Genomic DNA, 19,077 nt, shown 5'->3' on the forward strand with positions numbered 1-19,077 from the left:
AGCCTTGAACTAAGGACTTTAACCTTAATAGTCACCTTTGAAGATCGACCAACACTTTTTGAGTTGGAGGTGTCAGTTGGTTTATTGAAGCAAGGAGACAATAAAATAGGAAAATCAATTAGGAAACAGAAAGAGGGGGTAGAATCAGACTTTGAGAGACTGCAAATTCAGGATTTGGCAACTGAAATAAAGAAAATAGATTCAGAAGGGTGTAGAAAAGCTAATGGTTGGGGAGAAAGGATTTAAAGATAATCCTAAAGCTGGTTTGTCTAGGACGTTTTCTCAACCTGGGCACTATTGACATTTTGGACTGGATACTTCTTTCTTATGACTGGCTGTCCTGTGGACTGTAGGATGTTACCAGGATCCTTTCTTCTACCTCTGAGATGCCAGTAGCATCCCCAGTCATGAGAACCAAAAATGTCTCCAGGTGTTTTCGCGTCTCCCACGGGGCAAAACCACCCCCGCTTGAGAACCACTGGTCTACATGAATGGTTGTGCCATTAACCTGGGCCTACCAGAGGAAGTGCCAGGATAGCTCTCTGACCATAATCTCAAATTTGAAGGGGCTGCACATTCTCCCACCAAGGCATGGCAAATCTGTGGAGCAGATGGGACCTTTTCACAAATGTTCATTTCAGCCTTAGACATATCACTCATATCTTTCTCTAGGAGTTAGATGTTCCCCACCCATAACTAGGGACACAGTTCTCAAACAACAAGCCATTTCACCAATCAGGAACAGTAGTTTCTTATAGACAACTGAGAGAAAAATCAACTTTAAATGACCTTCTATATTATCTCTATATTTGAAGTAGTATCTTTGAATGGTCATCCATATTATGCCTATAGTTTAATTTGAAAACTTGAATAACTACAGAGCCTGGTTAGTAAATTTTTAAATCTTTCATTCATTGTACTTTCATATTATGGTCTGCTTTATAAGTTTTCCTTTGTATTTTCCTTTTTCTCATTAGTTTTGCTTCTGGTTTACAGTATTTCCCAATTCATTTTTACTTGTTAATAGACCATGATTTTATTTGTCAGCTCTGGATATTTTTTATCTGTGTATAGTATTTTGATATCAGTCTTATTTTAATTATGTTATTTTTAAAACTTTAGGCCTTGTTCAAGATATTATTTAATCCAAAAGTAACTATTATACACTGAATGACACAGGAATTTTGATTTTGTAGTTGTACATGATTTCATCCTATAATATAAACAATTTGGACACTGTTATCTAGATTTTCATTCTTTATGCACTATGTGGAAAAATCAACAAATAATTAAAATCCATTGACTCCAACAGAGCTGCAGGAACGAGGGACCTCAAAAATCTGCAAGCTGCCTAGGTTACCCTGGGGCCATCTGAAAGCCCTAACATTAGAGCAGTAGGGAAGCCAGGGACAGGAATTAATTTACTATAGAAAATCACTCCTCACAACAAATTTATCTATATCTACATCTAAATATCATCAGCCTCATCACATTTTGTGGCCTTTATGGGAAATAAACTATGTTTCTAATATATAACTCAATACCATTCAAGTCCAGTCCAGGTAATACCTAAACTTCCTAAGACAAAATTAAGTGCTCTAACTCTGCTTAGATACAGCACAGATGCTAGTCCCACTATTTAGTCCTTATTTCATTCTCCCCTTAATGAGAGAGGTCTAGACATCAAGTTGTCCCACCATATTTAAGCTCCAAATGTTTACTCATCTTTGCAAAGCTAATGAGGCTTTACCTCTAACAGGCCTTGAGTAAACATTTCTTGAAGGAACGTTATTTCATTCTAAAAACAACGTTCAGGGTCCCCATATTGGAAAATGTATCCTCATTCCTATCCCTTGAGATTTATTAAAAGATTAGGTGAACAGATGTATACATTCTATAAAACTGACTAAATTTACTACAGTAAAGCAAGTGTTCTTTTCCTTTTTTAAAGATGACACTGCTCTGAAAAATTAGAGTACTCTCAGTTGCACAGCAATGAGACAAAATTTTCTTTGTAAAATTCAAATGTTTAATTTTTTCAAAACTATATTAATGAAAATAAATTATATTTAGACCATCTTCAATATTTGTATATCATCTTTATACAAATCTAACAGTGCTTTCAAAAGACATTAACTTCACAATTAAAACGTTGTAAAAATGGCGGAACATTAAAGAACATTAAATTACTCTGAAATATATCTCATAATGCTGAGAGGTATGCTGTTGTCAAATTAACTGTATTTGTATTCAAAATAACATGGCTTTTAACTAAAGACGATTATTTCTTGTCCATTTCAGTGATTTCCTGGATCCAAAACAAAATCTGTGTATTTATTTCTTTGAAAACATCATTTGTTGACCGTCCTTTTACTGCCATGGAATGATTTGCCTTCTCAATCCAGTGGATTTTATTAGGAGCTTGCATTTTCTGTGCCACTTTTTCCAACAAGTTCTAAAGGGAAAAAAGAAGAGGATACTAGACTAATGCTGTATTGATGTTTAATAAAGATTCTCTCCCACCCCACCAATACTGGTATCCATTCACCAAATATTCATTAAATACCTACTCTACAGACAACTTTTGAGGCAACGGAATGTGCAAGGAAATGCCCACAGAAGTGGCAGTCCACGTCTCTCAGATACAGTAATACCACAGAACAGATCAAGTATTCACTATTGACGATAAAAAGTTAAGTAAATTGGAGCAAAAAAATCCTTCTAAAAATTTTTCCCCAAGGAAATTATACGCTCTGGGAAATACATTAATATTTAATAATATGTACAAGTTACTAACTTTTTCTTAAGAGTGAATTTTATAACAAATTGAAGAACCTGCTTGAATGCTGAAATGATAAACCAAACATAGTCTAGTAATCCCAAAATCACAAGATTCAGACGTTAATCCTTCATTTCCCAAATAAGAGTTAATCCATTTACCAACTCTCTTTCCAGGGAGATGAATTTTGTTAGTATGTTTATATTTTCAGGTTCTCCAAAGCAACAGGGTAATAACTAAGGCACAAAATTAGCATCCTTTTAAAGAGACTGACTTGTTGCAGGTAATTATCTTGTTCCCAAGACATTTCTGTCTTTCACTCTTTCTCTCTCAGTCCCACAAACATGAAGTTCTAATTCACCTTTTCACACATTTCATCTGCTGAGCCTGACACAAACAGGACAGGTTCTTTTATACGAAAGAGATCTTCATCTCTAAGTTTATGCTGCTGCTTTGGATGGTGCAGTGGATAAGAAATACAAATGAGACCTCGAACAAAATCATCAGCATCATCTGGCTCAATATGACACATTACAGAAGCAGCTGCTCTTGAGCCCATTGAACGACCTAAAACCAATTAAAATTAAGTTAAGTTTAAAATGTAAACATTCACATAAAGTAGTGGTGATAATGTGGCAAATTAGATTTCATTTACTGTTCATTCATCATATTTGTATACCAACAAATTACTTAACTCCGAAACATGGCAATTAACAAGCTGCAATACACATAATGCACATCTATAGCTTTAGGAAGAGCTAAAAACTAATCCTAAATCAAACTTTACAAAAAAGGACTTATTTTTCTAAAGAATACTTAAAAGAGGTGAGGACAATCCTTGTGAAGGAATCATTTGAGAGAGAGTGATTCAGGGATATAAATAAAAGGAGAGAACTTCAGATTACAATACATATATATGACATTTAAAATATGCTTTAAATATATAAAGTACATTGATGTTATCTAAGGAAGTGACTTACCAAAACAAAAAAATCCTAAATTAGCTTCCTGTCATCAATTAATTTTAATTCTCCATTACCTATTCCTATATTAATATGAGTATATTTAAAAACAAGTATTCACAAATATTGCAACTTACCTCCAAGGAAAACACCTGCAAGTTGGTATTCCCCTGAGGTCCTTAGGTAATTCTAGAAAAATCCACCAAAAAATTATCAATTCTTCCATAAAATATTCCACTGGAAAACCAACATTTATTTCCCATCATTACTGAAATGTGTGAAAATCTTTGCAAAGACAACCACAAAATCTTAAGGATTCTTCTTGAATGAGATAACCAGTTATTTGCTCTTCTGGTCATGCCTTCACTATCAAATCATATGTTGGGTAGTATAGGCAAATATGTGAGCAAAAAATCACTTTACCTCTCTAAAAAAATTCAAGTACTAAAATATTTTTAAAGAAAAAATTATTTTTAAAAAAGCCAGTAAAAGCTTCCAACTAATATAAAATTTGGTAATAATAATACTAAGATCTAATTTAAAGCTCTGAAAAACTTAAACTTGAAATAATTTGGATTAAAAGAAATTTCAGATTTTTTATCCAGGGATTTTAGTTTCTAAATAATATACACAGAAAACCATGCTATATTTGTACACTCATAGTACAGTGGGCAAAATATCCAGAACTATATTCTAAAGTTATATAATTCCATTAAAAAAATTACATCATAAGTAGCTTCCTTGGCAGTATTGTGGAGGAACATTTATGATGTGAGCATTCATCTCCATGGAAACTAACTGATGCAGAAATCTGACCACTTTCATGTACTGTTGGGTCTCTAGAATACCCATTAAAAAGATTTTTAAATTAAACCAAGTGATGCTAATAAAATTTCTTAAGAATTTTAAAAGACTCCTGTTGTAAGTAAATATAAAGAAATTTTCTTACCAAAACTGATTTATATGCCTTAATTCTATGTACAATATTAAGGCCTTTACAGGTAAATCTCAGGCAAAAAAAACCATGAGATGCAAGATGGGATGCCAGTGACATCAAATGAGGAAGATTCATATCTCCTGACGCTCCATGTGTAAGAATTATTCCATATGTTAAGCTCTTGTTAGGTACCAAACAAACAGCATCTAGTAATTTATTTCCAAAAGGTATTTTTAATTTAACCTGGAATTCAAGAGAATAAATGGATCAAAAATTACTTCCTTGCCTATTCAGACAACTGAGTAACTATACAGGTTTGTTCTGCGAGACCCATGATTCAAGTCATGGTCTCCAATAAAAAGCAGTGATATTAATAATAAGCTAATATTTAAGAAGTTCTTATTGTGTCAGGTACTCTTATAGGTCCTTTATATGTATTAACTCATTTAACCTTCCTAATAATTCTATGACGCAAGTACTATTATCATCTCCATTTTATAGAAGAGAAAACTGAGGCATAGTAGGTTAAGTAATACGCCCAAGGTTATACACACACTAGTTAGGATTCAAACTCAGGCAGTCTGCTCCAAAGTCTTTACTATTAACCACTAATACCATACTGTCTTTCACACTACACACTGAAAATAAGAAAATTACTCTGGAGCCACAGAACTACCCCCCCCCCCCCAAAAAAGGAACCCTGAAGATGCAAAACATATGAAAATATGTATTACCTCTGTATGACTCATTTTCACTGCTGAATAACAAACTTAAAGTGCATTCATTACATCTGAGAAGCAAAGGACATCTCCCTGAAAAGAAGATTCTGTTGTGAAAGGTGGGTTGGCAGACATGGATATGACACAAGAACTATGAAGGAACACATTCAGTAGCTGAACACATTTAGAATGACTTCTCTAACTGGTGTCTTTACATGTGCTTTATTTAATTAATTATTTTCAAGGTTCCTACAGGCACTCAGAATTGGTTATAGGGCCAGGTGGGGAGCTGGCCGATGTTACATAAAATAAAGCCAATGTGAGACCTTGACATGGAAGCTTTAAGAAAATTCCTATCAAAGTAGGATGCTGTATCTTGGCGCATATATAATATTTTTTCCCCTAAGTATCTTTATTCTTAACAAACTATCTTCAACTTAATTTCACAGCATCTTTCTATTAACCCCTTTCCTTCATGACTTTTGTTCCCAAGTCTTCCTCCCACCCTGTAACAGAAGTATACACCCACACCCTTTGTCATGCAACTTTGCAGAGCCTCCCATCTGTGCCTGATTGGCTTTGGGCTTGGCTATGTGACTTGCTTTAATTACTGAAATATACATAGAAGTTTCAATGTGCCACTTCTCAGCTGAGGCTTGGCAAATTACCAGAAGCCCTGGTGAACTCTCACTCTCAAGCCATGAGAAAAGTATGCTCCAGGTATTTTTGTTTTTTCAACCTAGATCCCAGAATGAAGACACATGGAGCAGATCTGAATTCAAAACTAAAGTCTGGAGTCAAGCCTAGTCCAGCCAAGATCTAAACCACTGAAGAACCAGGAAATGTTGACCTGAAGAACCAAGAGCATGAAATGTTGTAAGCTCATAAGCATTCTTTCCTACTGTAAGAGACCTTTTATTGTTCAGGATATTACCAACATCAGGATCTCCATTATTCATCTAGTTTTTCCCCATTAACATTTATTCATTCATTCACTGGATAACAATATGGTTCAAAATTCAAAAGGTATCAAAATATACAGTGAAAAGTCCCTCATTCCACTTTTGCCTTGCCACCCAGATCCCCCTCCAAAGGCAACCAATATTACCTGCTTCTTGCATATCTTTCCCATATTTTATTTACATATATATATATACACACACACATCCTTTTTCTTTTTATAAACTGGTGAAACTGGTGATACATTTTTCTGAAACTTCTCTCCCGACTTATATATCTTTTTTTTTTCCTGAGGAAGATACGCCCTGAGCTAACATCTGTGCCATCCTCCTCTATTTTTTTGTATGTGGGACACCTCCACAGCGTGGCAGGTGAGTGGAGCATGTCAGTGCCTGCGATCCGAACCGGTGAACCCGGGCCACGGGTAGAACTTTAACCACTAAACCATGGGGCCAGGGCCCTTAACATATATCTTGATTACTCTTTTCTTCAAACAATGGACTTCTTTCATTGTTTTTTATGGCTGCAGAGTATTCCAATGAGGGTGGCACATAATTTATTTCATCAACCATCTATTAATGAACACTGATTCCAATTTGCTAAAACAATATTGCAATGAGTGGCACTGTACTTACATTATTTTCACATATGTGTAGCTATCTCTCTAAGGTAAATTCCTGGAAGAGGAATTACTCTGTCAAAGAGTATAGTGATTTGCAATTAATTTTTTAAGGGATACATTTCATTTTTGAATAGGTAATATATGTACATGGTAAAAATTTCAAAAGAACAAAAACGTAAATAGTTAAGCCTCCTCACATTCTTTTCCCCCAGCCACTGAGTTCCTTTCCCTTCCCAGATGCAATCACTGTGATCAACTGATTGCGTATCTTTCCATACATGGGTGCAAGTGTGTACAAGAATTCTCTTATTTGAGCCTGAATGGTATTAGCCTGGCTGTAAAAATTCTGGGATTTCAGTGGGAGAAGGAGGATGAAGGACTTCAGCCTTCAGTGTCCGTGTTTTCATAAACACTCCCCCATAATTAACTGTGCCTGGGGTCCCCCGGTTCAAAGATCCTGTTTTATCTTCTCAAGAGAATAGCCTCCACTCTTCTGACCGGAGAAAGGCAGTCACCCACCAGCGTGCACTGTGGAAGGAGAGCTAGATATATAATGACTTCTCAAACAGATTTCACCTAAGGCATCTCTATTTAAGCCCTCCACATCCACCCCCAGCACCCTTACCTTGATTGCTAGTTCCCTAGGTGCCCGGGGCTGCCAGTTTCCATGCATTTTGAAGATTCTTTGGTTTATAGAGAATCATTCCACAGTATTCTCCGCTGCTAGTTTACCATTACGCTAAGGTTTGCTAAGACATTTGCTTTCTAGAGCCTAATATTTTATTGCTATCCTTTCCCTTCCCATTCTCTCCATCCTTGTGGGCTTCTGTCTTAAAAAAAAATGCATTTCCTGTAATTTCAGTGAGATGTCAGAAGTAAAATTAGATACATGTATTCAACCCACTGTCTTAACCTAGAATGCTCTACTATTCCTCAACAACTTGTTTTTTGGTGTTTTCTCAGGAAAACTCTCCTCCCTTCCAGACTTCACGATGAACAGTCTCTGTTCTTCACAGCTGCTGCACACCTTCTGGCCTACTTCGGGAACAAGAAACTGTTCCAGGATGGAACCCCACCGCGCCTGGTCTGGACGGCCGACGTTATCATCTCGGGCTCCAGATTCAGACCGGGCAGGGGTGGAAGCCTGGCTCAGCCCCAACGAATTCGACCGCAGACGGAGACCCCACCAGCAACCTGACGGAGCCGCCGCTGCGATGGTGCATCGAGCGTCTCAGTGCACTCGGCAGCGTCCCCGTCGTGGGCACTCGAGTGACTTTTAGGACTACGCTCAGAACGCAGTCAGCGGTCACATTTACTCTGAGGGGTCAAAATGCCACGCCCGCAGTCACTCTCGGTGGGAGCAGCGCGCGGGCTGACCCGTTGCATCCCCAGCAGGCCGCTGGAGGTCGCGGGGCACCCCAAACGCTAGGCGTTCACGCCTTTAGGGGGGCGACGATCGGCCAGGGCAGCGACGAGCACCCGGCGCTCAGAGGAGGAACCCGGAGCGGGCCTCCCGGAGGTCTAGGACTCGAAGACACCCGAGGAGCGTTCTACCAGCTCAACCCGCGCTCGGGCGCCGCGGTTGGCCGGGGGCGTCCCGAGGGCCCGCCGCCGGAGCCGGCTCGCGTCACCCGGCGGCACCCGTCCGGCTCTCCCTGCCCGCCCGCCCCCTCACTCCAGCCTCTGAGTCCCCAGCAGCCGGTGCCCGCGGGCACCGAACCTACGGCGAACGCCTCACCGAGCCGATCAACAGCCCCGAGGGCCACGGCCGCGAGCCCGAAGCACCTCAGGCGGGGCCGCCAGGCGCGCCGGCAGTCCCTCGGGAAGCCGTCCTCCATGTGGCGGCACCAACCACCGCCGCCACCACACTTACCGGGAAAGGAAAGCGGCCAGGAGCACCCAACCGCCCTCACTCCCTTCAGGGAGCAAACTACCACACTCGAAGCGACCGCCTCGCCCCAGCCGCCAGCGCGCTCCGCTACTGCGCACGCGCGCGCTGGCCCCGCCCCCGGGCGCACCGGCTGGCGCGCGGGGGCCGCTGGGCGCGGGAGTTTTCCCGCCGCTGCCCGCGGTGACCCGGCCGCGTCTGCTCCCCAACGCGCGGGTGGCTGAGGAGCTGGCGCCAGTTGCTGTTTCCTCCCCGATCCACTCCGCTCTGGACCCTTTCCCATCCCAGCCGCTCCACTGCAATAGTGCGCAGGTGAAAAACCTGGGGTCCACTCTGATTGTTCTCTTTATCTCACAACCGCCAATCAATGCGTCGATCCTCTTGGCTCTACTTGTAATATATGCCCAATCCAACCACTTCTCATACTTCTGCCAGACGGGTCCAAGCCCCACGATTATCCTGGCCTGCGTTATTGAAGTCGTGGGCTAAATGGTCTATGTTCCCACGCTTGCCCCCACCTCTTCACCACGTTATCAACACAGCGGCCACTTGGACCCTGTTGAAACGTACAGCCACTCAAAACCTTCCAAAGGCTTCCTATCTCCCCATAATCAAAGCCAAAGGCCGTACAGTGTCTGCCAAGGTTTTATATGAGTGGTCCTTCACCTCTTACCTCTCTATTTCCTACTATTCTCCTTCCCCTGGCTCCTTCAGCTCTAGGCACCTGGGCCTCTTTGCTATCCTCACACCCAAACCCACCAGACATGCCCCCACTACCAGGCTTTTGTCCTGGCAGTTGCCTCCTCTTGGAGAGATCCCAGTGGCTAGCCCTGCATCTCCTGGAATCTTCACTCACATGTCATTTTCTCAGCAAGGTCTTCCCTAATCACCTCACCCACACTTCCTATCCTTCTACTCTGGACGCTAACGTACTGTGAACGTGTCTGCTCCCTGGACTGTAAACTCCCCACGAAGGCAGGGGTTTTTATTATTGTTCTTTTCCCTGAATCTCCTGTGTATAGAATAATGCCTGCAAATCAATATTTTTTGAATAAATCAATCTTCCCTAAGCCCAGTGCAGTTGGTAACTGCCATCTTTTCTGTCATAGCGCATTTAAGGAAATAAAATCCAGAAAACCACTGTTATTTATCTCAAGCTTTTTCCTGAATTAGAAAGTGCTAATTAACATTTCTTGTCTCCTAATTTTCTAGCTATGCTTTTTAGAACAGCTTTATTTACATGCCATAAAATCCACTCACTTTAAGAGCACAATTCAATGATTTTCAGTAAATTTACCACCGTTTGCAAACATCACCATCATCTAATTTAAGAACATTTGCATCACCCCAAAAAGAAACCTGTGCCCATTTGCAGTTACTCCCTGTTCTTACCCTTAACCTCAGGAAACCACTAACCTACTTTCTATCTCTATAGATTTGCCTTTTCTGGGCATTTCATAGAAATGAAGTCATGCAATATGCAGTCTTTTCTGTCTAGTTTCTTTCACTTAGAATAGTTTTCAAGATTCATCCATGTTGAAGCATGTGATACTACTTTGTTCCTTGTTGTAACTCATTTTTTTTATTGCTGAATAATATTAGATTTTATGGATAAACCACATTAAGAAATGTACCTCCAGAAGCCAGAAAAGGTAAGTAAATGCATTCTCCCCTTAGGGCCTCCAGAAGAAACCAGCCCTATCAATATCTTATTATCCCAGTAGCACTGATTTCAGACTCTAACTTCGAGAACCATAAGAGCATAAATTCGTGTTGTTTTATTTTTATTTTTGTTTTTTTAAATGCATTTGATAATTTTTTTTTCAGGGAAGGATTCCCCCTGAGCTAACATCTGTTGCTCATCTTCCTTTTTTTTTCCCCCTCTCCAAAGCCCCAGTGCATGGTTGTCTATTCTAGTTGTACGTTCTTCTAGTTCTACATGAGCCACCACCACAGCATGGCTACTGACAGATGGGTGGTGGTGGTTCTGAGACCAGGATATGAACCCTGGCTGCTGAAGTGGTGAAGGCACCAAACTTTAACCACTAGGCTATGAGGGCTGGCTCTTGGGTTGGTTTAAACCACTAAATTTGTGGTAGCTTGTCACCTCAGCAGTAGGAAACCAGTACAAAACTTTGTGGAAACCAAAACTTGAATTTTACATAAGTTTCCTATATCTTGAAATATTATTATTCTTTTGGTCTTTTCAACCATTTAAAAAATGTTAAAATCACTCCTAGCTTGCAGGTTGTACAAAAAAAGGTGGTAGGTCATGTTTGGCCTGTGGGCTATAGTTTCATGTATCCTAAATTAACTATTAGTACAATTAATCCATCCATGGATTAAAGTAATAATATATAGTGACCATAGAGTTTTTATAATGTTTCAGAGTTGGAATACTATTACTGTAATTCATTGTGGATTAATGCAACTAAAACAAAGCAAAATAAAACATGAATATTTACATAGATGTCTAAAAAGCATTTAATAAAATTTAATGCCCTTTCTTCTTAATAAGTTAGTATTTGAAAATTTAATTTTTTAAATTTTTTTTTAAGAAAATTTAATATTTTGATAGTGGTTGTTTATCATAAACTATAGCAAACATTTTGCTTAATAGTGAAAAATCAATAACATCTTTGATCACCCAATCTAAGGTAGCCACCACCATCCACCCCTCTTTCTCTATGTAATACTGTTTTTAATGATCAAATCCATAATTATCTTATTTTTTACTTTTTTATTTTTATTCTTCCACCAGAAGAGACAGTGACTATTCACTGCTATATTCCCAGAGCCTAGTACAATGTCTGGCACATATTGGGTACTCAATAAATACTTGTTGAACAAATTCCCATTCATGATGGTTAATTTTATGTGTCAACTTGGTTGGGCCAGGGTGCCCAGATATGTGGTCACACATTACTCTGGATGTTTCTGTAAGGGTATTGTTGGATGAGATTGACATTTAAATCAGTGGACTTTGAGTAAAGCAGATTGCCCTCCATAATGTGGGTGGGACTCATTTAATCAATTGAAGGCCTGAATAGAACAAAAGACTGACCTCCTCTGTGCAAGAGGGAATTCTGCCAGCAGACAGCCTTCACACTTGAACTGTAACAGGTTTTTCCTGGGTTTCCAGCGTGATGGCCTTCAGACTTGAACCACAGATTTTGGACTTGCCAGCCTCCTTAATAGTGTGAGCAACCCTTAAAATAAATCTCTCTCTCTATATGCACACACATATTGGTTCTGTTTTTCTGGAGAACCCTGACTAATACACCATTGAAGTCTGAAACAAAAATGCTTGTTATCACAATTATTCAACATTGTGGTAGAAGTCCCAGTCAATGCAATAAGGATAGAAAAGAAATAAGATTATAAATATAGTAAGAAGATACACTGTCATTTTCAAAGATGATTAGATTTGAGAAAATCAAGTGAGGTTTATCAAATCTGATAAAACAGTACAATAAGTAGTTGGGTACAGAACATAGAAAAAATTATAGTTTTCTTAAACTCATTAAATAACCAGCTAGAAAAAAATACTATTTTAAAAAGTAGCCTAAACAAAATAGGAACAAATGTGGAAAATACCTAAGAATAAACAAACTGTAAAACATTCAAGATCTTGTATGAAAAAACATAAAATTTTACTTAAGAACCCAAAAGAAGACCTGAATAAATGGAGATATGCACCACTTTCCTGGGAAAACACAAAATTATAAACTTTTTAGTTTCATCAACTGTTCAAATTAATGAAATTTCACTTGGAATTTTTTGTTTTACTTGCAGATAGCCTATCTATTTTGGGTTTTTTCCTGGGAAAGATTTGTCCTGAGCTAACATCTGTTGCCAATCTTCCTCCTCTTTTTTTTCTCTTTTCCTCCCCAAAGCCCCAGTACATAGTTGTATATTCTAATTGTAAGTCCTTCTGTTCTTCTATGTGAGCTGCTGCCACAGCATGGCTACTGACAGATGAGTGGTGTGGTTCTGTGTCCAAGAACTGAACCCAGCCCGCTGAAGCAGAGTGCACCGAACTTTAACCACTAGGCCATCAGGGCTGCTTCTCACTTGGAATTTTTATAGTTCTTGATTTTAAAGTTCAAATTGAAGAATAAATGACAAAAAATTAAAAGAATAATTAAAAAAAGAATAGTAAGGAGGGATCTATACTAAGGTATCAAAAGATACTAAAAATTTACAGAATCTTACTTTAAGATAATTTGGGGAGCCAGCCCAGTGGCACCGTGGTTAAGTGTACACGTTCCACTTCAGTGGCCCAGGGTTCACCAGTTCGGATCTCAGGTGTGGACATGGCACTGCTTGGCAAGCCATGTTGTGGTAGATGTCTCACATATAAAGTAGAGGAAGATGGCATGGATGTTAGCTCAGGGCCAGTCTTCCTCAGCAAAAAAGAGGAGGATTGGCAGCAGATGTTAGCTCAGGACTAATCGTCCTCAAAAAAAAAAAAGGATAATTTGGGAAATGTTTTTTATATCTCAAAGTGGGAAAATCTTTCTATGCAAGGTGCAAAACCAAGAAATCATAAAATAACAGTTGAAACATCTGATCTCATAAAAATTAAGAACTTCTATACTAAGATAGGCACTGTGAACAAAGACAAGGGACCAAAAAGACTGGGAGACAACATTTCCAACAAACTTAATGGGGTTGATGTCCATAATACATAGAGTTAACACAAATCAGTAAGAAAAAATTTTGTAAATTGAAAAGTTGATAAAATCCCTGAAAAGTCAAAGATAATAAATAAAAAAAGATATTCAGGGGCCAGCCCCATGACCGAGTGGTTAAGTTCGCGCGCTCCGCTTTGGGGGCCCAGGGTTTCGCTGGTTTGGATCCTGGGCGTGGACATGGCACTGCTCATCAGACCACGTTGAGGCGGCATCCCACATGCCACAATTAGAAGTACCTGCAACTAAGATATACAACTATGTACCAGGGGGGATTTGGGGAAATAAAGCAGAAGAGGGAAAAAAAAAAAAAAAAAGATTAGCCACAGTTGTTAGCTCAGGTGCCAATCTTAAAAAAAAAAGAAATTCAGTTTCATGATCAGGGAAATTAAAAAAATAAGTTTTCTACTCAAATTGACAAAAATGAAAAAGATGACTAATGATGTGGATCAAGGCTGCGCCAGGGAGGGAAGCCCAAGGTGTCCTGGCCTACATACCAATCTATATGACCCGATTCATATCTCAAGTTATATGACCACACAATAACCAGACCCCACCTGCACTGATACCATTTTAATGACTTTTTGCATCATCTCTCCTTTGTCTAGTAAAAATAAGTCATGTGCCCATGCCTTATAAATTTAGCCCTAACCCTCAACACATTGCAGCCCTTCACTGCCCGTGGGTCCTGTCCCCATGCCTGCAGCCCTTCACTGCCTATGGGTCCTGTCCCCTTGCAGCCCTTCACTGCCTATGGGTCCTGTCCACATGCTATTCTCTGAATAAAGGAGCACTACTACCAGAGCTTGAGAGTCCAAGAAATCTTTCTTTCGACTCTTTGGCTTGTCCAGCCCACATCAACTAATATCCAGTCTTGCTGAGTACATGGGCAAATGGGATTTAACACCCTAGTAATGGGATCATAGTTTGTATAGTCGCTTCCTGTTTTGCTTTATCTATAAAAATTTAAGTTACCCATAGCCTTTGCATCAGTAATTTCGCTTTGAGAAATCTACCCCATAGTATTACCAGCTTGCAGCCTTCTTTCTGGGAGAGCTGAAAACTAGAAACAATCCTTCCTACATAGTAGAAAGAATGGAGAAGATGAACTATTACCACCTGAGTCCCTGATGGATCTATCCTCCAAGTTTATGGATCCAAGAAAATGGATAGGAAGTCTACTTTTTAACAGTGGTTCTCCTGAGAAGAAGATAGGGATTGGAAGGAGTTGATTTTTTTGTTATTATGAGCATATGTAACTTTTATAATTTTATTAAAAATAAAGCACTACTTTAAACAATTTTTTTGGAAATGATTATATATTCGCGGGAAGTTACAGAAGTATGCACAGGGAGGTCCTTTATACCTTGCATTTGGTTTCCCCCAGTGGTAACATCTTGCTTACCTATAGTATGAAAACCAGGAGCTTGACGTTATACAATTCATAGGGCTCATTCAGATTTCATCAATTATATATGCACTCATTTGTGTGTTTGTGTATGTGTGTGTGTGTAGTTCTACGTAGCTTTATCACATGTGTATATTCATGTAACCAGCTCTGTAACGAAGATATAGGACTGATCCATCACAAGTACCCCTCACACCGCACAGTTATAGCCACAGCCTCTCTCCACATGCAAAATATCCTTCTTAAGAAAGATGTAATGAAAGGGATCCGTGATGTACCATTGAGTGGAAAATTAAGCTGCAGGAAAATTTTTTGGAAAGGGAAAAGTTTATATACATTTATATGAGCACACATAGCTTTCAATTTAATTTCTTATACCCTAATTCAACTATTCAAGCTGAAAGTCTGGTTCTCTAAACCAGACTTAGAAAGATGCTGACAGTTGAGACTGGCCAAGTTTATCGTCTATCAACAGGTCACATATTCCAAGTTCAACAACCAAAGTCAGTCCTCCTGTATTCTTTATTGGAAGCCCAACTCTCATCATTTGAACTTAGACAAAAGATTTATAAGACAAGCAGGGATGTAGTATGAATGTCATCCTGTCAACACGTACTATTCACTTGTTTTTACAACCAGAGGTGGTGTTCATTAGAGGAATTCCTTCTATGGCTAATGTGTCATTTAAAGTCCAGGGAACACACGGGCCATTTGTGGCAGTGCCACTGTGATGGATTGAAATGGCAACCCTGTCGGGGTAAAGAAGAAAAGATTTGTACAATGAGAAACACATGTTCCAGAAACTTCTAGAGTTGGTATTTTTTGGTAATAAGTCATAAGGCTTAATTTATTAGAGCCTCAAAGTGAAGGAAATAATAATTCTTCAGCCATTATAGCTGTAGTATACTATTATACTGCTGGTATAAAGCAGAGACAGCATCTTTGCTGATTAAAAATAGTTTTTGCCTGTTGTCACTAATCCTCTTGGAACTGATCTTTGGATATAGTGTGTGCTGGGGATACAATTGTTTTTCTTCCATATATGAATACCTGTGATATTGTGATTTATAATAATATATATTTTGTCTTCATCCTGTTTTTGGCAGAGCTCCTAAAATCCTTGGAATTTCCTAGTTGATGAGAGTGATAAAGGTGTATTTTGTTATGTTAATGAGGTGAGTTTTGAGAAGTACCTAAGAATTGGGGCTGGTTGCCAGGAGAACCCACCATCTGATTAGAGGGTTGGAATTTTTAGTCCTAACACCTCCCCGCTACCCCACCCCTTCCAGGGAGGAGAGGGGCTGGAGGTTGAGACAACCACCAGTGGCCAATGATTTAATCCATCATGCCTATGTAATAAAGTCTTCATAAAAACCCAAAAGGACACAGTTTGGAGAGCTTTCAGATGTGTGAATCTGATGATTCCTTGGGTCACGGAGCAGACCTCAAAGTCTACAATGACAGAAACCCTTTTTTCAGGACCTTGCCCTATGTATCTTTTCATCTGGCTGTTGATTTGTATTCTTTAATATCCTTTGCAGCAAACTGGTAATCTAGTGAGTAAACTGTTTTCCTGACCTCTGTGAGCCAAACTAGCAAATTAATTGAACCCAAGGAGGGGGTTGTGGGAAGCGCTGATTAATAGCCAGTTGGTCAGAAGCACAGGTAACAACCTGGACTTGGGATTGGTGTCTGAAGTGGAGGGCAATCTTGCGAGACTGAGCCCCTAACCTGAGGAATCTGATGCTATCTCTGGGTAGAGAGTGTCAGTGAGCTGAATTGTATGACACCCAGCTGGTGTCTGAAAATTGCTTGATGGTGTGGGGAAAAGACCCACACATTGGAACTGGAATCAGAATCATTAATGCCAATTGAACCAGCTACATTCACTGAAATGTGCAACCTTTCTCCAACTGTCTGCAGTTCTTGATGGCAGACTGAGCTTCCACATTTACATGGGTCTGTTTATGCCTCAATAGTCTGTTATTGTTCTATATTTTCTATCCCTGCACCAATCACATGGCCTTAAATACCTCAGCATTATAAAAAGTCTTGCTATATCGTGGGGAAAGTTCTCACAATTCATCCTTCCTCAAGAGTGTTTAATTTTTCTTGGACATCGTAGGTACTTTTCTTAAGGAAAAGCTTGTAAAATTCCACAAAAAAAGGGGCAGGGTATGTTTTGGTTGGGATTTACATTGAATCTGTATACCTTGTCGGGGAGAACGGACATCATTAATACTGATTTTGCCAATCTGTGAACACGTACTATCTTTCAATTTAATTACTTTTTAAAGTTTTCATAATTTTCTCTGTAAAGGTCTTGTCCATTTTTGTTAGATTAATTCCTCAAGTAGGCACTTGACCGTTTTCAAAGCTATTGTAAGTACTATCTTAAACATTTAAATTTAATTTTCTGTTACTAGCTAGTATATTGAAATGCAAGTGAATTTTATATGCTGATTTTGTATTCAGCAAATGCCAAATTTTCTTGTTAATTCCAACAATTTATTTGTAGATTCGTTTGGATTTTTGTGTACTGAAACCTATAATCTGCTTTTAATGACGATTTTATTTATTTTTCAATGCTTCTATGTTCTACTTCTTTTCTAGATTTATTGTGCTAGCTCAGACTTCCAGCGTTATGTCAAATAGTAGTATATGAAGGTCTCAATTTCAAAAGGAATCTTTTTAGAGGATGTAGTGGGTTCAATAGTGGCCCCAAAAAGATTATGTCCAAGTCCTAATCTGCTTACCTGTGAAATGTGACCCTACTTAGAAATAGGGTCTTTGCACATCTAATTAAAACTCTCAAGATGAGATCATCCTGGACTTAGGGTGGGCCCTAAATCCAATAACCATTGTCTTTATAGGAGTCAGAAAAGAAGATACAGAGACACACAGAGGGGAGGACCATGTGAAGACAGAGGCAGAGCTTGGAGTGATGTGTCTACAAGTCAAGGAATGCCAAGAATTGCCAGCAGCCACTAAAAGCTGGAAGAGAGGCCTGGAGGAGAGGCATGGAGGGAGAGAGCCTCCAGAAGGAAGCAACCCTGCCAATACCTTGATTCCAACTTCTGGCCTACAGAACTGTGAGAAAATAAATTTCTTGTTGTTTTTAGTCACAAGTTTGTGGTAATTTGCTGAGTCAGCCCTAGAAAACTCATACAGAAGATAACATAAGAAACTGGCTTAGTGACCTGGTGATAAGGAAGGATTTCTTTTTTTTTTTAAAGATTTTATTTTTTTCCTTTTTCTCTCCAAAGCCCCTGGCACATAGTTGTATATTCTTCATTGTGGGTCCTTCTAGTTGTGGCATGTGGGACGCTGCCTCAGCGTGGTTTGATGAGCAGTGCCATGTCCGCACCCAGGATTCGAACCAACGAAACACTGGGCCACCTGCAGCGGAGTGCGCGAGCTTAACCACTCAGTCACAGGGCCAGACCCAGGAAGGATTTCTTAAACAAGATACAAAAACCACTAGCCACAAAAGAAAAGATTGATATATCCCTCTATGTTAAAATCACAATCTTTTGAATGTTAAAAGATGCTGCAGTCCAATTTAAGACATGTCATAAATTAGGAGGTATGCAGCAGACACAATCAACAAAGTACTAGCTCCAAAATGTATTTCTATGAGTCTACCACGAAGTCAAACAACTTAATAGGAAAATGAGCCAAAATAAATAAATAGAAAATTTACAGGAAAAGCCACACCAATGGCTCATGACCATATGAGATGGTCAGCCTCATTAGTAATCACAGAAATGAAAATTAAAACATGAGTTACCATTCATACCAGTCAGATTAGCAAAAAATTTAAAAGGCTGATAATATCAAGTATTAGCAAGGAACGAAAGCAATCAGAGATCCTTTACACCGCTGTAGTCTAAATTGGGACAATCAAGTTGGAAAGCTGTTTGACTTGAGTAAAATTGCAGATGTACATACTATAAAAGCCAGTAATTCCAGTCCTAAGCAAATGTGGTCAAGAAACATGAATAAGAACGTTCACAGTAGCTTTGACTGGAATTGCAAAAAAACTGGGAACAACCCAAATGTCCATCTACAGTAGAAGGGTAAAAAAACCCAATCCTATTCATATGGT

General features: G+C 39.2%; 1 protein-coding gene and 1 long non-coding RNA gene across 2 annotated transcripts; one reads left to right on the forward strand and one right to left on the reverse strand.

The window, feature by feature from the left end:
• Positions 1-2,024: 2,024 nt before the first annotated feature.
• TEX30 (testis expressed 30) lies at positions 2,025-8,995 on the reverse strand. Its single transcript, XM_014839487.3, has 6 exons — positions 8,853-8,995; positions 5,413-5,490; positions 4,691-4,921; positions 3,879-3,930; positions 3,141-3,346; positions 2,025-2,455 (listed from the first exon to the last, which is right to left on the reverse strand). The coding sequence occupies exons 2-6, from the start codon at positions 5,425-5,427 to the stop codon at positions 2,282-2,284; spliced, it is 678 nt and encodes a 225-aa protein (XP_014694973.1). The 5' UTR covers positions 5,428-5,490; positions 8,853-8,995; the 3' UTR covers positions 2,025-2,281.
• Positions 8,996-9,019: 24 nt separating this feature from the next.
• LOC123289703 (uncharacterized) lies at positions 9,020-18,093 on the forward strand. Its single transcript, XR_006533794.2, has 4 exons — positions 9,020-9,179; positions 10,470-10,519; positions 16,076-16,144; positions 17,843-18,093. It is a non-coding gene; the product is annotated as an uncharacterized lncRNA (long non-coding RNA).
• Positions 18,094-19,077: the final 984 nt, after the last annotated feature.

Source organism: Equus asinus, chromosome 11 (genome assembly GCF_041296235.1).
Source record: "Equus asinus isolate D_3611 breed Donkey chromosome 11, EquAss-T2T_v2, whole genome shotgun sequence".
Taxonomy (NCBI): Eukaryota; Metazoa; Chordata; class Mammalia; order Perissodactyla; family Equidae; genus Equus; species Equus asinus.